Source organism: Amphiprion ocellaris, chromosome 5 (assembly GCF_022539595.1).
Source record: "Amphiprion ocellaris isolate individual 3 ecotype Okinawa chromosome 5, ASM2253959v1, whole genome shotgun sequence".
NCBI classification, from domain to species: Eukaryota; Metazoa; Chordata; class Actinopteri; family Pomacentridae; genus Amphiprion; species Amphiprion ocellaris.
Genome location: NC_072770.1, coordinates 34,726,755 through 34,742,918, shown reverse-complemented (window position 1 = coordinate 34,742,918; position 16,164 = coordinate 34,726,755). Strand labels below are relative to the sequence as shown.

At 39.2% G+C, this 16,164-nt stretch overlaps 1 protein-coding gene across 4 annotated transcripts in view; it reads left to right on the top strand.

The window, feature by feature from the left end:
* Positions 1 to 3,182: 3,182 nt before the first annotated feature.
* The window catches only part of pax7a (paired box 7a), a 46,233-nt gene continuing 33,251 nt past the window's right edge, over positions 3,183 to 16,164 (top strand). Inside the window, exons 1-4 of one of the 4 annotated variants that reach the window (XM_055010727.1) lie at positions 3,183 to 3,898; positions 5,080 to 5,315; positions 6,145 to 6,289; positions 6,689 to 6,817. In XM_055010727.1, the coding sequence (XP_054866702.1) occupies positions 3,814 to 3,898; positions 5,080 to 5,315; positions 6,145 to 6,289; positions 6,689 to 6,817 (595 nt within the window). In that variant the 5' untranslated portion in view covers positions 3,183 to 3,813. The remainder of the gene's footprint in view (positions 3,899 to 5,079; positions 5,316 to 6,144; positions 6,290 to 6,688; positions 6,818 to 16,164) is intronic. The other 3 variants (XM_023288547.3, XM_023288546.3, XM_055010726.1) reach the window with 3 other exon arrangements.

The following is a 16,164-nucleotide window of genomic DNA, read 5'->3' as shown; positions in this document are numbered from 1 at the left end:
ATACTTTCAAGTTGAATTCAAGTGAGAACAGCCTTCATTGGAGAGAAGAGGCAGCTTATAGTTCATGTACTGAGTACTTGGGCAGATGTAAGACTATTTTTAGAAACATCTGCAATTGTCAACAAAGAACAGAGCAGAACAGCATGACCTTAGCATTAATATACTCATGAAATGGAGGGAAAAAAGCTTCAGGCAATAAACAAATTACATCTATGAATATATGTTGTTTTTTACTGTGTGGGACAGAAGAGTTCATATTTGAATATTTACTCTATTTTGTTTAGTTTTTTTCAAGATCAGAACTATATATGTAACAAGAATGTCTAGTTACAGTTACTTTTGTGTTTTGCGGATTTCACTGGTCTGTCCCCCGCATTTAAAAAAAAAAATCAAAGGTTTTTCCTTTTTGATGTAGTGATTTTTAGTTTTTTTTGATGAAGTAAGCAAACAGTGCAGATCAGAGTTCACAGACAGGCAGAGAAGTGGATTTGCTGCTGTTGTACTGCAAACAGGAAAAAACATATAATTTAAATATACTCTGTTTTTTGGTTGGATTTAACACTCCACACTCACCTAATGGAAGATAAAAGAACTGAATAAAAAAAATTTATATACACTTAATACCTATACTTCTCGCCTTTGTTCAGCTCAGAGAAAGATAACGCCCAAATTGGCGATGCCTCTCATCAAAGGTGTTTTTCTGTCTTTTGTGCTCCTCGATGTGAATAGCTAAGCATTGTGTATAGAGAAAATACATGTAGAAAGCAGGAGGAGGAGGGGGAATAAAGTGTTCACCTACAAGCAAAAAAGAAACTTTGGTAATTGCCATAACACAAATAATGAGAGGCTATGTAGGAAAGTGTTTGAAGAGCGGTCCTGATCAAGATAAGATTGGAGACAGTATCACGAGAGAGAGGAAGTGTTTTTTTGTCTGCTGCAGCTGAAAGGAAACTTAAATGACAGAGTTACTTATATGAACCAGACGCTGAGCTGAACCCTGCAGAAACAAGCAGACTAAATGGAGTTTGAGGTGTGACGAGGACGAGTGTGAGTCGTTTACGCACATAATGCTTACATACATTAAGACTACAAAACTTCTGTGTGGAGCAACACAAAGAAAATTGGCTTTTGTCCCCATTTTCAACATATATCAAGAAACTATGAAGCATTAATGGCCCACTAGTGGGCGTGGTGACACTAGCACATTTTGGCATTTTGAGCGGTTTACTCCGGTTTATTTCTAAAAATGACTAGTCTGACCAACACAGTTAAGAAAATACAACCTTTGTAATTGCAAAGTCAGCTGGTTTTTCCAAAATGATCTGTAAAATGTCACCAAATTTCAATTAAAGGAAAGCTGTTGGATAAACCATGAAAATCTTTCATAGCTGAACTGGTTTAGTCTGGATTCTGTTTATGCCAAGCTGAAGTTAGTAGATGTAAACAGAAACTGTGATTTTATAATTCGTGGTAGTTTTTTTTTTTTTTTTTTAAGTGTCATTGCCTTAAGAAAAAAAAAAGATCAGACAAATGACTGAGTCAGTCAGATTTAGGAAGTTCAGCTGCGAAGATGTTTGTTGTTGAGGTTTTGGGCTTACTTTGTCCCCTGAAAGTCATGTATGAAAAGGAAGTACACAAAACTGGAAAATAACCATCTTCGAGTATTATTTGGATGGAAAAAAGTGAGAATAAATTATGTGATATCTGAAAACAAAAAGGGTGAAATAATGTTTTTGGGGGGGGAGACACCATTCCTAAACTCATAATCAAGCAAATTTCTGTGAAAAGTGAAATTATAAACTGCAACACAGTAAAGTGATAACAGGCTTATTAGGATAAAACAGAGTAAACCTGTATGATGGTGCTGAACCAGTGTTATTTGCAACTTTTTTTGTGTGATTTTTATTTAAAAAAAAACAAAAACATACCTGTTGTAGCTGCAGAGAGAGAAGCAGAGAGGTGAGATATTTGTTAAAGACCATGCTGTTTTGTTTTTTTTTTTTCCATGAGAGCAATGTGCTGTTGTTTGGATTTCACATGATTGATGCTTGACTTAATCCAGTGCTCTTTGCGCCTTCCCAGGAGGGTGAGGCGGTCTCTTTGTGCTTTTCTGTCCCATGTGAAGCAAACCAAAGCGGGAGAGTGAGGGTCATAGCTATTCGGCAGGGTACCAGATCCTTCCCACCGGCACATCTGCATGTGAAATCGCCATTTCACCCCTCCACACTCCCTAATTGTTGCTAAAATTATTTGTGAAATTGCCTTCCACCAGGAGTGTTTTCCACGGCAATTGTCACACAATTTTATATGCACGGTGGGCCCACAGAGTTGACACACGCACCTCTTCTTTTCTGCCATATGTGCTCTTTCTATTCGGGTTTAATAGTGGCGCATTATTTTTTTCCCCCTCAACAATTACCTTTAAGCAATTACTCTCGTGCGTTCTGCGGGGCAAGTCAACCTGTTGTCATCAATAGCGGGTCGATCCCAACGTTGTAATTACCACTAAAAGCTATAGGAGCGCATTTAGACGTTCATGCTGCGCGCATTTACTTAATTGAAAGGTTAACAAGCCAAAAGCATCTTCTGGTGTAACCTTCGCCACGAAGCCCGGCTGCTTTTGCGCAGTTTGTCCATTGAGAAATCCACACCATCACTCACTTATTCAGGGGGCCGTGATTTTTTATTTTTTATTTAACTTCTTTTTTTTTTTAATTCAGACGAAGCGCTGCGTGTGCACGAAAGCATCCACTGAGGCGTAACTTTGGATACAGACACCAGAAGTTTGCTCGAGCACAGGATGGTTGAGGTAGATTCATTTAGACATATTTCCAAATATGATTTTTTAAATTATTAGTATTATTATTAAAAAGAAGAGAAAATAGGAAGTCAGCAGAAAATAGAAAATATTATAAACAAACTGCTTTTAACGAATTAGTTTCAAGTTTGAATTTCTGTCTCTGCTTTTAATGATATTAGTGCTTTTAATGCATGATGTATTTTATTTAGTTTTTAAGTTTCTATTCATCCAAGAAAGAAAGAAAGAAAAGAAAGAAAGAAAGCTATCTTTTAAACTATCCTCAGGTTTGAACAGCTGAATGCCATGGACGCGTTTTTTTCCTCTTTTTTTTTTTTTTTTTTTTTTAGATAGATTGGATTTAGAATAACATTTAGACATATTAACATTTTGAACTGGTTTTGGTGTATGAGGGAGGCAGCAGTGAATTAAAAGTGGAATGTGTGTTTCTGATTGGTCGGCCGGCTCCTGGCTAAACCCACTCTCTTTCATCCATAAAAGAAAGGGCAGGGAGCCTATGGGAGCGCTCGGCTGTCTCCTCCTACGACATGCACGAAAGTTGGCCACTTAAACTACTTCCAACCAGCCAGCAGACATTATACTGAACCCAAACTACACCAAGGGAAAAGAATAACACTGCGTTTTTTTTCCAGCGTAGACACTTTAACTCCTCCATTTTTTTCCTCGAACCTGCCTTTGCAGTTTTTTTCTCTTATTTTATTTTCTTCCTTTGCTGCCCTGTGTTCTTGATTTTTCATCGCACCAGAGGAGAGCATTTCTTTTTATTTTTCCCCCCGGTGGAAGAAGGACTCGTCCAGTTTCTCCGCCTGGGATTGGGATTTGACAGCAGCAGAGCATCTCTGTCTTTTTTCCTTTTTTTTTTTTTTGAGCGTTTTGAATACATTCCACCTTTTTTTTTTTTTTTTTTTTAAATTCAATTTTTTTTTTTTGCACTGGACTTTTGTGAGAGTAGCAGGTTCGAGCAGCGTCCGGTTTTGTGTTTGAGTAGCTGCAGGATGGCTACTTTACCAGGAACAGTGCCTCGGATGGTGCGTCCTGCGCCAGGCCAGAACTACCCCCGAACCGGCTTCCCCCTGGAAGGTAAGTAAAGAAACGACAACATGTGTTTGGTGCCTGAACTTGTGCTGACAGAACTCGTTAGTTGTCCGCTCTGTCAGCTTGTGCCTTTGGTAGTGACACACAGCACAGTTTGCCACCGGCGACATGCTGGGGAATAAAAAGGTGGGTGAACAAATACGACCTCCGGTCAGTGATGATTAAAGTTAACCTCAAGTCATGGTCCAAAGTGAATTATAGTTGCAGAAGAGCAGCCCGCAGCATTTGAAACAACCTACATTCATGTGGATTTTGCTATTTTATTTGCAACCACATTTAGTGTGTGTTTATTTGCAAAAGATTTTCGTGCATTTAGGGAAAATTCTCCCTCATTTATTCCTGGTTTTTATACAGTTTTCCCTTGAAATTTTTTTTTTTTTATTAGTCACAATTTTGTCTTCTGATTTGTGGCCTTATTTGTTTTTTTTATGTCAGAAAATTTCATAACAACATAGAGATGCTGTTTTTAAAATTAGATTACAATTTACAAAATAACCAAACGCTATTTGATACATTTTAAATGAATCTAGATTAATAGTCACACACGCATCCGGAAAGCAATCTAATTGGTAATGTTATTTGACAACTTCGATGCCCACCACACTCAAGTCGTCTGAACATATGGGCGGAAAACAAGATCCTTTTGTATTTGCATGCATTTATTGGAAACAGTTTTCCCATTACACCCAGTTCGTGCTCAAGTGCCCTGGACTGAAATGTACAAAAACCACGTAGCTCGCAAGTTACTCGAGCTGCGGGATTTGTTCAAGTGTCCTGCTGCTGGAAATGGCAATAATACACACAGCAAAGAGACGGCTCAAAGGATCACATCAATATTTGTACAGCATGACTAGGAATAATCAAGGTGGGAAGTGTCACCCTCTTTAGTGTCTCTTGAATGTGAAATTGGATCCTGAAGTGGCCTCGGATGCATCCTGTCAGCCAGACATGGGGCTGGATGAGTCTGGCACGACGCTCTCTTGAAAATGTATAATATGATAATGTCCCCATTACAAGTCACTAACACCGCAAATATGCCTCTCTTTGACCACGCGATGTGCTAAATTGTAGCCTCACACGCTGTGGAGTGAATTCAGGCTCCAGAGGACATGATGTGCTGCTGTCTTTGTTGTTGTTTGAGACTGTTGTTGTTTATTGTGGCGCAGTGTCCACCCCTCTGGGCCAGGGTAGGGTGAACCAGCTTGGCGGAGTGTTCATCAACGGGAGGCCGCTGCCAAATCACATCCGACACAAGATAGTGGAGATGGCCCACCACGGCATCCGACCCTGCGTAATCTCGCGACAACTGCGAGTTTCTCACGGTTGCGTCTCCAAGATCCTCTGCCGGTACCAGGAGACCGGTTCGATCCGTCCGGGGGCCATAGGAGGCAGCAAGCCCAGGGTGAGTGGGGGTCCGGTGGTCCCGGAAACAGGGTCACAGCAGCACGAGGAGGAGGTGGAGGAGGAGGAGGAAGGGAGTCGGTTTGGGTGGTGGGGTGGCACGAGGCGCATGACACCTGAGTGAACCCAAATCTGATGTTTGTGTTACTGTGACTGATGGAAGGCGACGATCAGGAATGAAATACTGTTAGAGCTCCTATAATAATAATAATAATAATAATAATAATAATATCTAACCAGTGGCTGATGTCTCCTGTAATTTAAATTACATTACAGCCCACCTGTAATATTATTTCTGTACATCTTAGGAAATGTAACTACAATTCATTATATTTTGACTAAAATATTTACATAAAGGTTCAATATATTAGGCAATCATATAAAAAAATATGAAAACATTAACATAAAATGTGAAAACTAAAAACAAACACTGAAATTTTGTTTGAGTTGTATTTGTTGTGTTTGGTGATCAGTATACCATTAAATTCTCTCTATACATATAAAACATTAAATTATGGTTACACATGTTTAATCATCTTTAAAAATATTTTTGATGTGAGACCTTAAATAATTTGTTTGTAGTATCAACAAGAATTATGACTGCTTTGCTTATTTTTATGTAGTTGTGAGCCCATTTTCCTACTAAATACATATACATCATTGGACACATCAGACTATTATTTTTTGTTTTGTGTCTTATAAGACGTTTTTTGATATGTTTAATTATATTCATCTTTTAAAACAACAAAAAACATCCCAGTTAAAACTGAAATTCCCCTTTTCCCCACCTTTCGTCTTTTCCCCTCCCTTTACACATTTCAAACCTAAAGCAGGTGGCAACTCCTGACGTGGAGAAGCGGATCGAGGAGTACAAGAGAGAAAACCCGGGTATGTTCAGCTGGGAGATCCGGGATAAGCTGCTGAAGGACGGGGTGTGCGACAGAAGCACAGTTCCTTCAGGTGAGGCTTCATCTGGTAAGCTGCACTTTTTTTTTCTTACTACGAGCGAACACTGCAGCATCACTTCTGAATGAACATCACTTTGAATTCAACATGTTTTAAGCCCCAGTTACTGATAAAGAAAATTTAAAAAATGCTTCAGTTAAAGCACACCTACAGCTGTGTGACCCAGAAAAAAAAATCATCCTGTGCTCAGTAGTGAATTTTACATGATTGTGTTTAGAGTGTTCATTTTTTTGCTCCTTTAATATAGACTTTTATTTATTTTTCCAACGCTGCTGCTTCATGTTAAAAAAACTTTTCCTGTGATTTTTCTGTCTGGTATATCCTTCTAAAAAAATGTATGATAGGATTACTATGGTTCTTTTATGGGTTTTAGGGCTAATCACCCATTTACCTTTTTGTTGCCATTAGTGAGCTCCATCAGCCGCGTTTTGAGGGCCCGATTTGGCAAAAAAGATGACGAGGATGACTGTGATAAGAAGGATGAAGATGGAGAAAAGAAAACAAAGCATAGCATCGATGGCATCCTCGGTGATAAATGTAAGTTAACAGCAGAAAATATATGGCCCTTTTGCATATGTCTGAAATAACAAACTATTATTATTATTATTACTATTATTATGAGTAAATTGCAGCCTTGTAAGCAGGAAGCAAATGTTTTAAATAGACTTCCTACTTTATGTCCTCTTGGGAAATTGTCCCACATCCGAGCTGCAGCTAAACGCACAGAATTTATTCCTGCTTTTAACTCCGAGCCAGCAGTTGTTCATTCACTCAATTATTTATGAGAGCCTTGGCAGAAGGTATTTAACTGCAGAAAATTAATTTGTGTAGCGAATTCCTCCTCATTCATTCGCTCATTTAACGACCCCTAAACGACAGCTGACAGTTGACCCATTTCACAATCGATGTCAGTTCACTGACATTTCACCACTTGTCAGTTAAAGTGGAAATCAATGTTCATATTATTATTTGCTCTATTAGTAATGCTGCTAGGAGGGGAAAAAATAAAGTGATGCAGGTATTCGCTTTCAGCGTTTGTCAGCAAGCTTATAATAACCGTAAAAGATTTTGGTCTCTCCTTGTGGTATATGAAATGTTGTTTTTCCCCCTGTAGCATATTTTGTGTGTGTGTATTGTTGTTTTTTTACATTTTAAAATATGAGAAATAGGCTGAGACACGCGGAACAATACAAGCAGTTAAAGCTGAAATTACAAGACGTGATAATTTCCTTATTCTGGGTAATTTGATGTTTAAAATGGAATTAAGTGGCATTTTACAAGAGCACCACTTTTTTTTTATTGTCGTATTTTATTGGTTTTATTGCACGCTTGTTGGCCATGAAGTGAAACATGCAGCCGCCAAATCTCTGCAAAAGATAGAAAGGTTTTCTTGTTTGATGACCAAACATGTCAAAGAGTGTCTAGATTTTTTTTTAAATCACAAAAGCGTCGTTTTTTTTTTTTTACCTCAAAAAGACACTGCCAAAAATTTTTCAAACTTGAAGATGAACTTCACGAGCAAAACCTCCCCTCTATTGATGCTTTTCTAAAGTGAAGAGGCCGAGGTACAAAAGCAAATCAGCAGGGCAGCGAAAAAGGAGAGTATGGGCCCGTCCATTCTCATTCAAAAATCTGGTAAAAGAGAGAGAAAACTTTGGACAAAGGGCAAGAAGAGACATAAAAGGAGATGAATTATTCAGTACGCCCCGCTGGTAGATAGTTTTGTAATTTTATATAATGGCCCGTTGGAGAAGAATCAGTTGATAGCGTGAAAACGGTCTCTTTTTTCTGTCACACCACGCATTATGTTATGAGAAAAATGTCACCATTTTGTTGCAAATATCTCCAGTGTCCATATAGATGGGTTGTAAACCCTGCTGGCTGTAAATGACCAGCGTTTCTTTTCCTTTTTTTTTTTTTTTTTTTTGGAGAGTCTGATCTTTATGCACAACTGAGGCGCACGCTGGCTGGATGATGTGATAGTTTCCCTTGTAAAGTGTTAAATGCATTATCGTTGCTTTGTTATTGAGTTTCAACTGTTGGTGCAAAATATCCACATAATGTTCCTGCTTCTGTTTTTTTTCTTAGCGCTGCTTGTGTTTTAAATTGGGATTGAATTACGTTGCTATAAAAAGAGACGCACTCTGTGCGTAATGCAGTTTAGACTACCAGCATCCGGATGACATTTAATAATGTTAATACTTATTAGAGTAAGCACTGGAAACGATGGTTGCTGAATAGGTGGCTGTGTTCGTGCAGGGTGTAATAGCTCGCAGGCATGGTAAGAAATGTATTTATCCCCAATCAGCCCCTCACTCTCCGAGTTTGAAGCACAGCCCTTATGTGGAGAGAGGTTTTAAAGCAGATTAAATAGAGCCTTTTATTTCTTTTCACTTTCATCTCAGAGCGGAGCTCACAGTGGCTCGCCCTGGGCACAAAATTCATGAGATTTTTTTTCCCGTTTACTTATCCAGATTTTAAGACTTTATTTATTTATCTATTTGTTTATTAGGTCTATGTATTTGATTTTTTTTCCAGAGGTTACATCACGGATTTATCCCAGCTCTAATCTAGCTCTAATAAACGTGTGCTTAAACTCCTAAACATATTAAAATAATGCAAATGTAGTTTTTTTTCTGCATGAAGCCAACTGTTATTTCTCAGAGGGATGTAAACCAAGCAAAACTCTTTGTGCATGCACCGAAAATAGTTTTTTTGCTCGCTGCTAAATTGGCCCTTTATTATTCTGATAATTGTTTGTCGTCTGGGGATCCCGGTCCACCCAGAATCTTTGCAGAAGCAATTACCCCATCGAAGTTGCACGATTTAATGGTCATGCAAAAAATGCGCCTGCGTTAAATTATGGCAAAAAGGCTGCACTGCATCGACACAAACGTGGGCATCCTTTTGTTTTGCGCCACAGCGGTCAGAAGCAGAGGGTGAATCAGCTGTCCGGCGTGCAAGAGCCGCACTGATGCATCCGACCTGACCGTCAGATGAGGTGGAGACAGACGATGGACACTTCAGCAAATCGCAGGATTACCTGAGGTCCTCGGTCTAATTAAACAGATGCCAGGTGGGATTATTTGAGCGCGTCAGGGAGGGAAAGTGACAGAGCAGCGGAGAGGTGTGAGGAAGTCAGACAGCCCAAAGATCAGGTTAGGACTGGGCGAGAGGAGGCGGTATTTTCACTTCAATCTAATTTGTAATGCAGCGAATAAGATGCGTAAAATGTGACCTGCAATTCCTTACAAAAATATTCAGGGAAAATAACAAAAATTTCCCTCTTCTATTTCAGTGTGTGCTCTAATAAGGATACCTATCAATTATTACCATATATTTTTGAATTTGCGCAAATAAAGTACGGCTCAGGTTTATCCTTCAGGTAGCCTGTTTCCTGCAGAAACAAAGAGACCCCTAAAGAATACAGCTGCTGCTCGTAGTGCTGAAAAGTGTGAAAAGCTGCCCCCTCCGTGCTTCCCGCGTCACGAACACACATGCGCGCACGCACAGACGCACACACTCGTGCGCGCACAGCCAGTCTCTAAGTGTATGGTAATATAATGTAGCTATATTTCGGGTCTAAAGCCGTGCTGAATGAGAAGGACAGGGGAATGAAGCGAGAGACCACTTCAAACAAATCCATCTGGAACAGTGTGTGAGAGAGATTCAGTGAAAGTATGGGGAAGTTATTTAGCTATTAATAACGTTTTTTCCTCAGGCATTGAGAGTGACTCCATCTGCACTTTCTCGCAGCTATTTGGCTGGGTGGAAATTGAGGGAGACCCAAATGTTGGGCAGAGATAACATACCCATCATAGCCCAGACCCTGCGCTGTGCTTCACTGCATTAAACTCGGATTAACCTCCCCTGTCCCCGCAGCCACTCAAGCCACATTTCACTGGAATTTACATCGGTAGGCCTACATTTCTTATAAAGGGGGCAGGAGCTGAAAGACACGACATGAACGTTATTATTATTATTATTATTATTATTATTATTATTATTATTATTATTATTATTATTTGCATCGAATTAATTAATTTAATAAATGTAGCAAAAACATAATAGCCTGCATCTATTTTAACATGCCCGTTTCATATTTTTATTCAACACAAAGGTTGCTTTTTTTAAAGGTAATTAATTTTGTTAACTAAAATAGGTAAATTACTAAAACAGAAAAAACATAACCTATATAAACAATAAACCGTGAGCTAGTTTTTCAACGTTCAAGAAATGAATTTTTAATTTACATAGCCAGGTAAAATGGTGTTTTTACAAATTATTAGCATAAGTGATAGCAGTAGCCACTTATTTTCTTTTATTTCCTGATTGTAATAAACAGTGGCAGAGATGACACGTCTCTGGGACAATTTTTTAGCGTTGCTATGACCCCAGCAATTGCTTAATAACACTTAAAATAAATAATACCACGCCAAATGGATAAATAACGAGCACGTTTAGCTCATGCAGCTAGCTTAATTTTACACTAGCTTAGCTCTTCGGTTGTTAGGTAACGTGTTGTTAGGTAACGTGTTGCTTAGTAACGACTGCGGTCTCTTAGTAGGCCTAAAACGGTGTGACAGATTTCCATTTTAGTTTAGCTAATGTGCTATAACTGTACGTTTAAATGAGAAATCGCTTCCCAAAAATGTGTAAACATCCCCACCAATATATTCTCTCCTTTTTTTCCTTCTTAATTCAGCTTGTTTTAATTCTCAGATTACGGTGTAATTTGTTATTTAATGACATATCGCGAGACTTGATGACAGGCGCTACAACCAGTGTAACAAATCGGCCTATTGGTTCCAGCGAAGTAACGTGAGCAAGCCGTGCAACATAATAACACCAAACCCTTTGCTTGTGAGTAATGAGTATTGCATCAATTTGAAGGAGTGCACTTTAAGCTTGTAGGCCTACCAGACCAACCCGGCGAGACATTTCAGTGTCAGGAGCTTTAAGTGTCGACAGCATTAGGCTCCAAAATAAGGGAAAAAATGGAGTAGGCTTAAATTCATTCTGTGCTGGCATTTGACTTTGATCACATGAGAAATATTCATGGAAGCACAAACACTAGCTCTGTGACCATTATCCAGGCTGACAGTGATACCTCTCAAGGCTGTCTATTAATTAAAGTGGCGCTTACCATGTGGGACGACTTCCTATCTGGGCACAAAAATGGTTTTTCCATCTCTTGTGGGGCTCTTGAAAAGGGGCAATCTTTCCTCTCCAGCTTCTTGTGGGAAATTTAAAAGTGTACAGAGGAAGACATGGGGATTTCTAGCTCATTTATAAAGACGAGTTTATAATCCTTTCCTGCTTAATAACTTAAAAGGATTCAATTTCTCCCCTCATTTATGGGGTTATGATCACACATTGTTAGACGCAGATAGCAACATTTCAAGGTTAACATTTCCTGCTCGCAAAAAATATCAGAATATAAGCTGTAAGCCCATAGGTGCCCTTTGTTTAGCCTGCGATTTCCCCTCCACAAATGCTGATAGGCCCATTTTAGATGTTGTTACTATTAATGTGATAACAACGCCGAAGCCGGGGAAAACCAAGTCGATAAGATGCCTCTATGCCACCGAGCTTTTTTTTTTTTTTTTTTTTTTTTTTTTTTTAATGATATGATATTTAATTATAGCATATAATTTCACCATCGAGAATTAAATTCAGTAGGCTTACGCAGACTCTGAGGATTGAATGTCTGGTTGGGGGTCTCAAACCATACGAGACAAATTAAAGAGGAAGCGCTGCCCTCCAGGTATCCTGTCACAACAGTGGGGCGCTTCAGCGCGTCTCTCATTTCTGTCTGTGTTTTATTCCGCCAATTTTCACTATGGGGCTCCGGGATCCTGCGCTCTGCCTGCAGGGCTGTGGTCCAAAATAAATAGAAAATCTCAAATTTTCATCTTCTTTCTTTGCTCAAGTTTGACTCTCCCTCTCTCTCTCTTTTTCTCCCTCCCTTCATTCCCTCTTCCCCCTTCACGCACATCTGCATCACACATTCATGTCAACAGGTGGGGATATTAAAACTTTTAGCAGCTTGGCTTATTTTGATTGTCCAGAGTCCAATTTTTATTTCTTTTTAGGGGGAGATTTTATTTGTTCGTGGAGTGGTTTGGCCAGAAAAAAAGATGGAGGCTTTGAGTTTTAAATAGCCAGTGTCTTTACACAATGTCAGTTTTCAATCAAATTTATATCCTAATCGTGTAGAAGAAAATTAATTTCATGGTATTTGAGGCAATTTGGGGGTCATTTTCATGAAATTCTCATTAGATCGCCCTTTTATTCTTGTGGCAAATATGACCAACAACAGTTTTGTATGTTTTGTGCAATAAAAAGAAATATATCTTAATATATATGTTTTAAAATAATACAGATGGTTATTATTACTATCATCATTGGCGGTCTTGTTCCTGCCACCAGCCCCGCTGATGCTGCCTCCATTTACATTTCCACTTTACGCATTTAATGTATTCGCCAAATTGCCATCGCTTTGTTAGCATTAATGTTTAATTGGCTGGAAGAAGATGAATGAGGCTGACAGGAATCAGCTGTCCAGAGATTCCCCTGTGAGTCTGACTCGGAAATCATAACCTGACCAGCTTTTCCTCCTCTGAAACCAGCTCGTTGAACTTGTCACATCTAATTAGGGTGTTAAAACGCACCGAGTGCATCGGTGGGAAACAGTAGGCGGTTGGTCCAGGGCAGCCAATAAGGCCTTTTTGGGTCAGATGGTGGCGGGGAGAGGAGGGGTGAGGTGGGGTGAGCAGCGTGGTTGGATGGTGATGTTGTTGAATTGGACCGCTGCGGGCTTTTATTTCTAAGCAGACCCCTTTTTTCCGCTATTACTTCAATTATGGCCATCCAGCGGGCTAAACAGGCCAGCATGCATGGACTGTAGCCTTGTTTTAATTAGGTATGAAATTAATTAGAGCAGACATCTATTAAAGACTTTTAAGTTTGGATCATTTTTTTTCGACAGAGTTTAAAGGTATAACAGTGGATTAATGGCTTACACCCAAAATTACATTTTATTGCATCCAATCATCTCTGTGCTGCCTGACTAACAGGTGTCAGACAGTTTGTGAATTTGTACATAGTATAGAAAATTCATATTTTAGGACCCTTTTGATTTACAAACATTTAAACTTTAAATAAAAAATATGTAAATCTTTTATTTCTGAAAAGCATAGATGTCACCTTTGCTCTTCTAAATGTGCCAATACCATAAATATATTCTCTTTTTCTGCGCATTTTATTTTTCTGAATTTACTGCACAGCTTGAGTTAGCCTATACATTCTACAAATGTGAAAATACAACTCCCATTTTAAGAGGTACATTTTCTTTTTTTTTGTATTTATACAAATATATATATATATATTTTTACATTGGTACAAAAAAGCCCTGTGATGTCTGACAGCCTACTCTCACCATTGTTAGATGAACAGCCACTAGAAAAGGATGAGAGAAAGAAGAGGGAGGAGAAAAGGCCCTTCTGTTATTTTCTGTCTTGAGACTTGCTGCATAGGCTATTCAGGCAAGTTGATGAACTCCTCCAAAAAGTTTATTAAGGGGACGAAAACAATAAGAACTAAAGCCTTTGGGTGCCTGGGCAGACAGTTTATAAACTAGCTGCTATTGTGCCTCAAAGGCAGATGCATGAATACTTTTGAATAGGGGCCTTCAAACTGACACGATCAGGCTGGACAGCAGCAGTTTTAAAGGGAGACAGGGTGCTTCTGCTGCAGCTCAGATCTCTGCCTTTTTTGCATTAATGTACATCTGCAAAGGAAGGGGGAGGAGGAGGAGCTGGGCACTGTCTGTCATGGCCACTGGTTTTCTCCCGGGCTTTGTACTATATGTGTTTAAAAAAATAAAAGAAGATACGAGCATATATATATATATATATATATATATATATATATATATATATATATATATATATATATATATATATATATATATATATATATATATATATATATATAAAAAAATAATGAAGAGGAGTATATTTGTTAGATCCCGCTGAGTGCAATTTTAATGGGAGCCAGCTTTTTCATGTTCATTTATTCTCAAAGAACACAAGTCATTTTCAAGTAAGTCAGTCCAAGTAAGTGTGCTGCATAATTTTTTTCATGCTGCTAATACTATATTTTTTTATGTTTGTGAAATGCGCAAGCTGTGCGACAATTGCTGTTAATTCTGAATTTCAAACAAAAATCTCAAAAATTCCTGATCATTTATCCAAGGCGCAAATCTGTTGTGTGCCTTGGCAGGGCAAGATTCACTGTTGATATATATTTTTTTTGAATGGGGCACACTGGTTACGCGCACTCAAGAAGATACATTATTCCCCTCCTTTTCATTAAACAATAGACTGTCACTCTTTATTCCTCTTCCCTCCTCTGTCCCTCCCTCTCCAGCTTTCTCTTTTAGTCCTCTCAGTCTCTGGCTCTGTGCCTCACAACATCAGAGGGAGTCCAGTGATTTGTGACCCCAGCAACCCACACTTAATCTTGCTAAAGAGGGGGAGCATCCAGTTTACAGCTTGGCGGGCCCCAAATAGACCAAGCCTGCTCTGGCAGGTGTCAACATTAGCAAACAATTGGTCCCCAGTCCCATGCCCCGTACCCCAGTGCGACACTGAACCTAAACTATTTGAGGCTCGCTGAAAGGAGCCACATAATAGGGAATGTGGAGGGGAGGAGAGGAGGGGGAGGACAAGGGAGAGATTACACTCTCAGACAGCTATTAGCAGGGATGAGGCTTTTCTAAACAAACAACAAAAAAAAAGAAGACGATCAATACTGTGTTAGTTTACCAAGTGGAGTCATCATTGTGGCTTTGGAGTATTTATTTTCTGCTCCATTGTTTTTCTAGACTTCTCAAATGTCTGTGGGCAGTATTGGCAATCCAATTAAGTTTGGAGGGGGTCCCTGGGAAGCCTATTTCTTCTCCCAGGCAGTTGTATGTTTGTGCTTGCAGTGGGCAGTTCATTCACTGATTCGGTCTTGTAATGAATCCTGATTGGTGAGTATTACCTTCGATAGTGGACAATGACTGGGCAGCCCGGAGGGAAAACAACACTCAGGGCTGACAGAGCTCTGCTGAGCCCGGTGGGATTGCAGTCCCTCTACTTCATTAGACAGGAGTGTCTTAGCAAAGAGAGCAGAGGAAATGGGAAGAGAATGAGTTGACATGTGGACTGTTGCTGCTGTTGAGTGGCTATGTGTCCTGACAAGAGGGCCAATGTTTTTTAAAGGCTATTTATTTATCTCTCACTGCTGATTCCTGGCCATGCCACAAGGAGAGACAAGTGTTCTCAGCAGGGGAGATTAGTTTCAAAGGTTTTAATGGGAAAACCGATGGTACTTGTTATCGGACAGAAATCTCATTTAATTGCTTTTAGATGTCCTCTTGGTGTTTTTTTTTTTTTTCCTCCGGGTCTCTGAAAAAAAATACATTGGCTAAAACAAACCTCTTGGTACATCACTAGAGAAGCTGGTAAAGTGGCTGCAATAAACAAGTGTAATTAACTGACCTTATGACCTCTACAGACAATGACACTTCTTGTCAGAAAGCACCAGTATCAATGTCAACATGCAGTAAAGTAATTCTAGACATTCTTGACATTAGACCATCATGCGACCCCAAACATGCACCGACAAGATTGTACATTTCTACTCACCACTGTAGGTAATATATTTTTGTTTTGACTATGTGAGCTGCCAAAAGGGACAGACAGTTTATTGTAATTTCAGCTCTAAGCAGTATATAATTAACCATGTAATTCCATAAATTGTAGTCACTTTGAGTAATAAGTTATCTACCAGACAACATAAATGTTGTCGTCGGCTCACTGATAATGTCACAC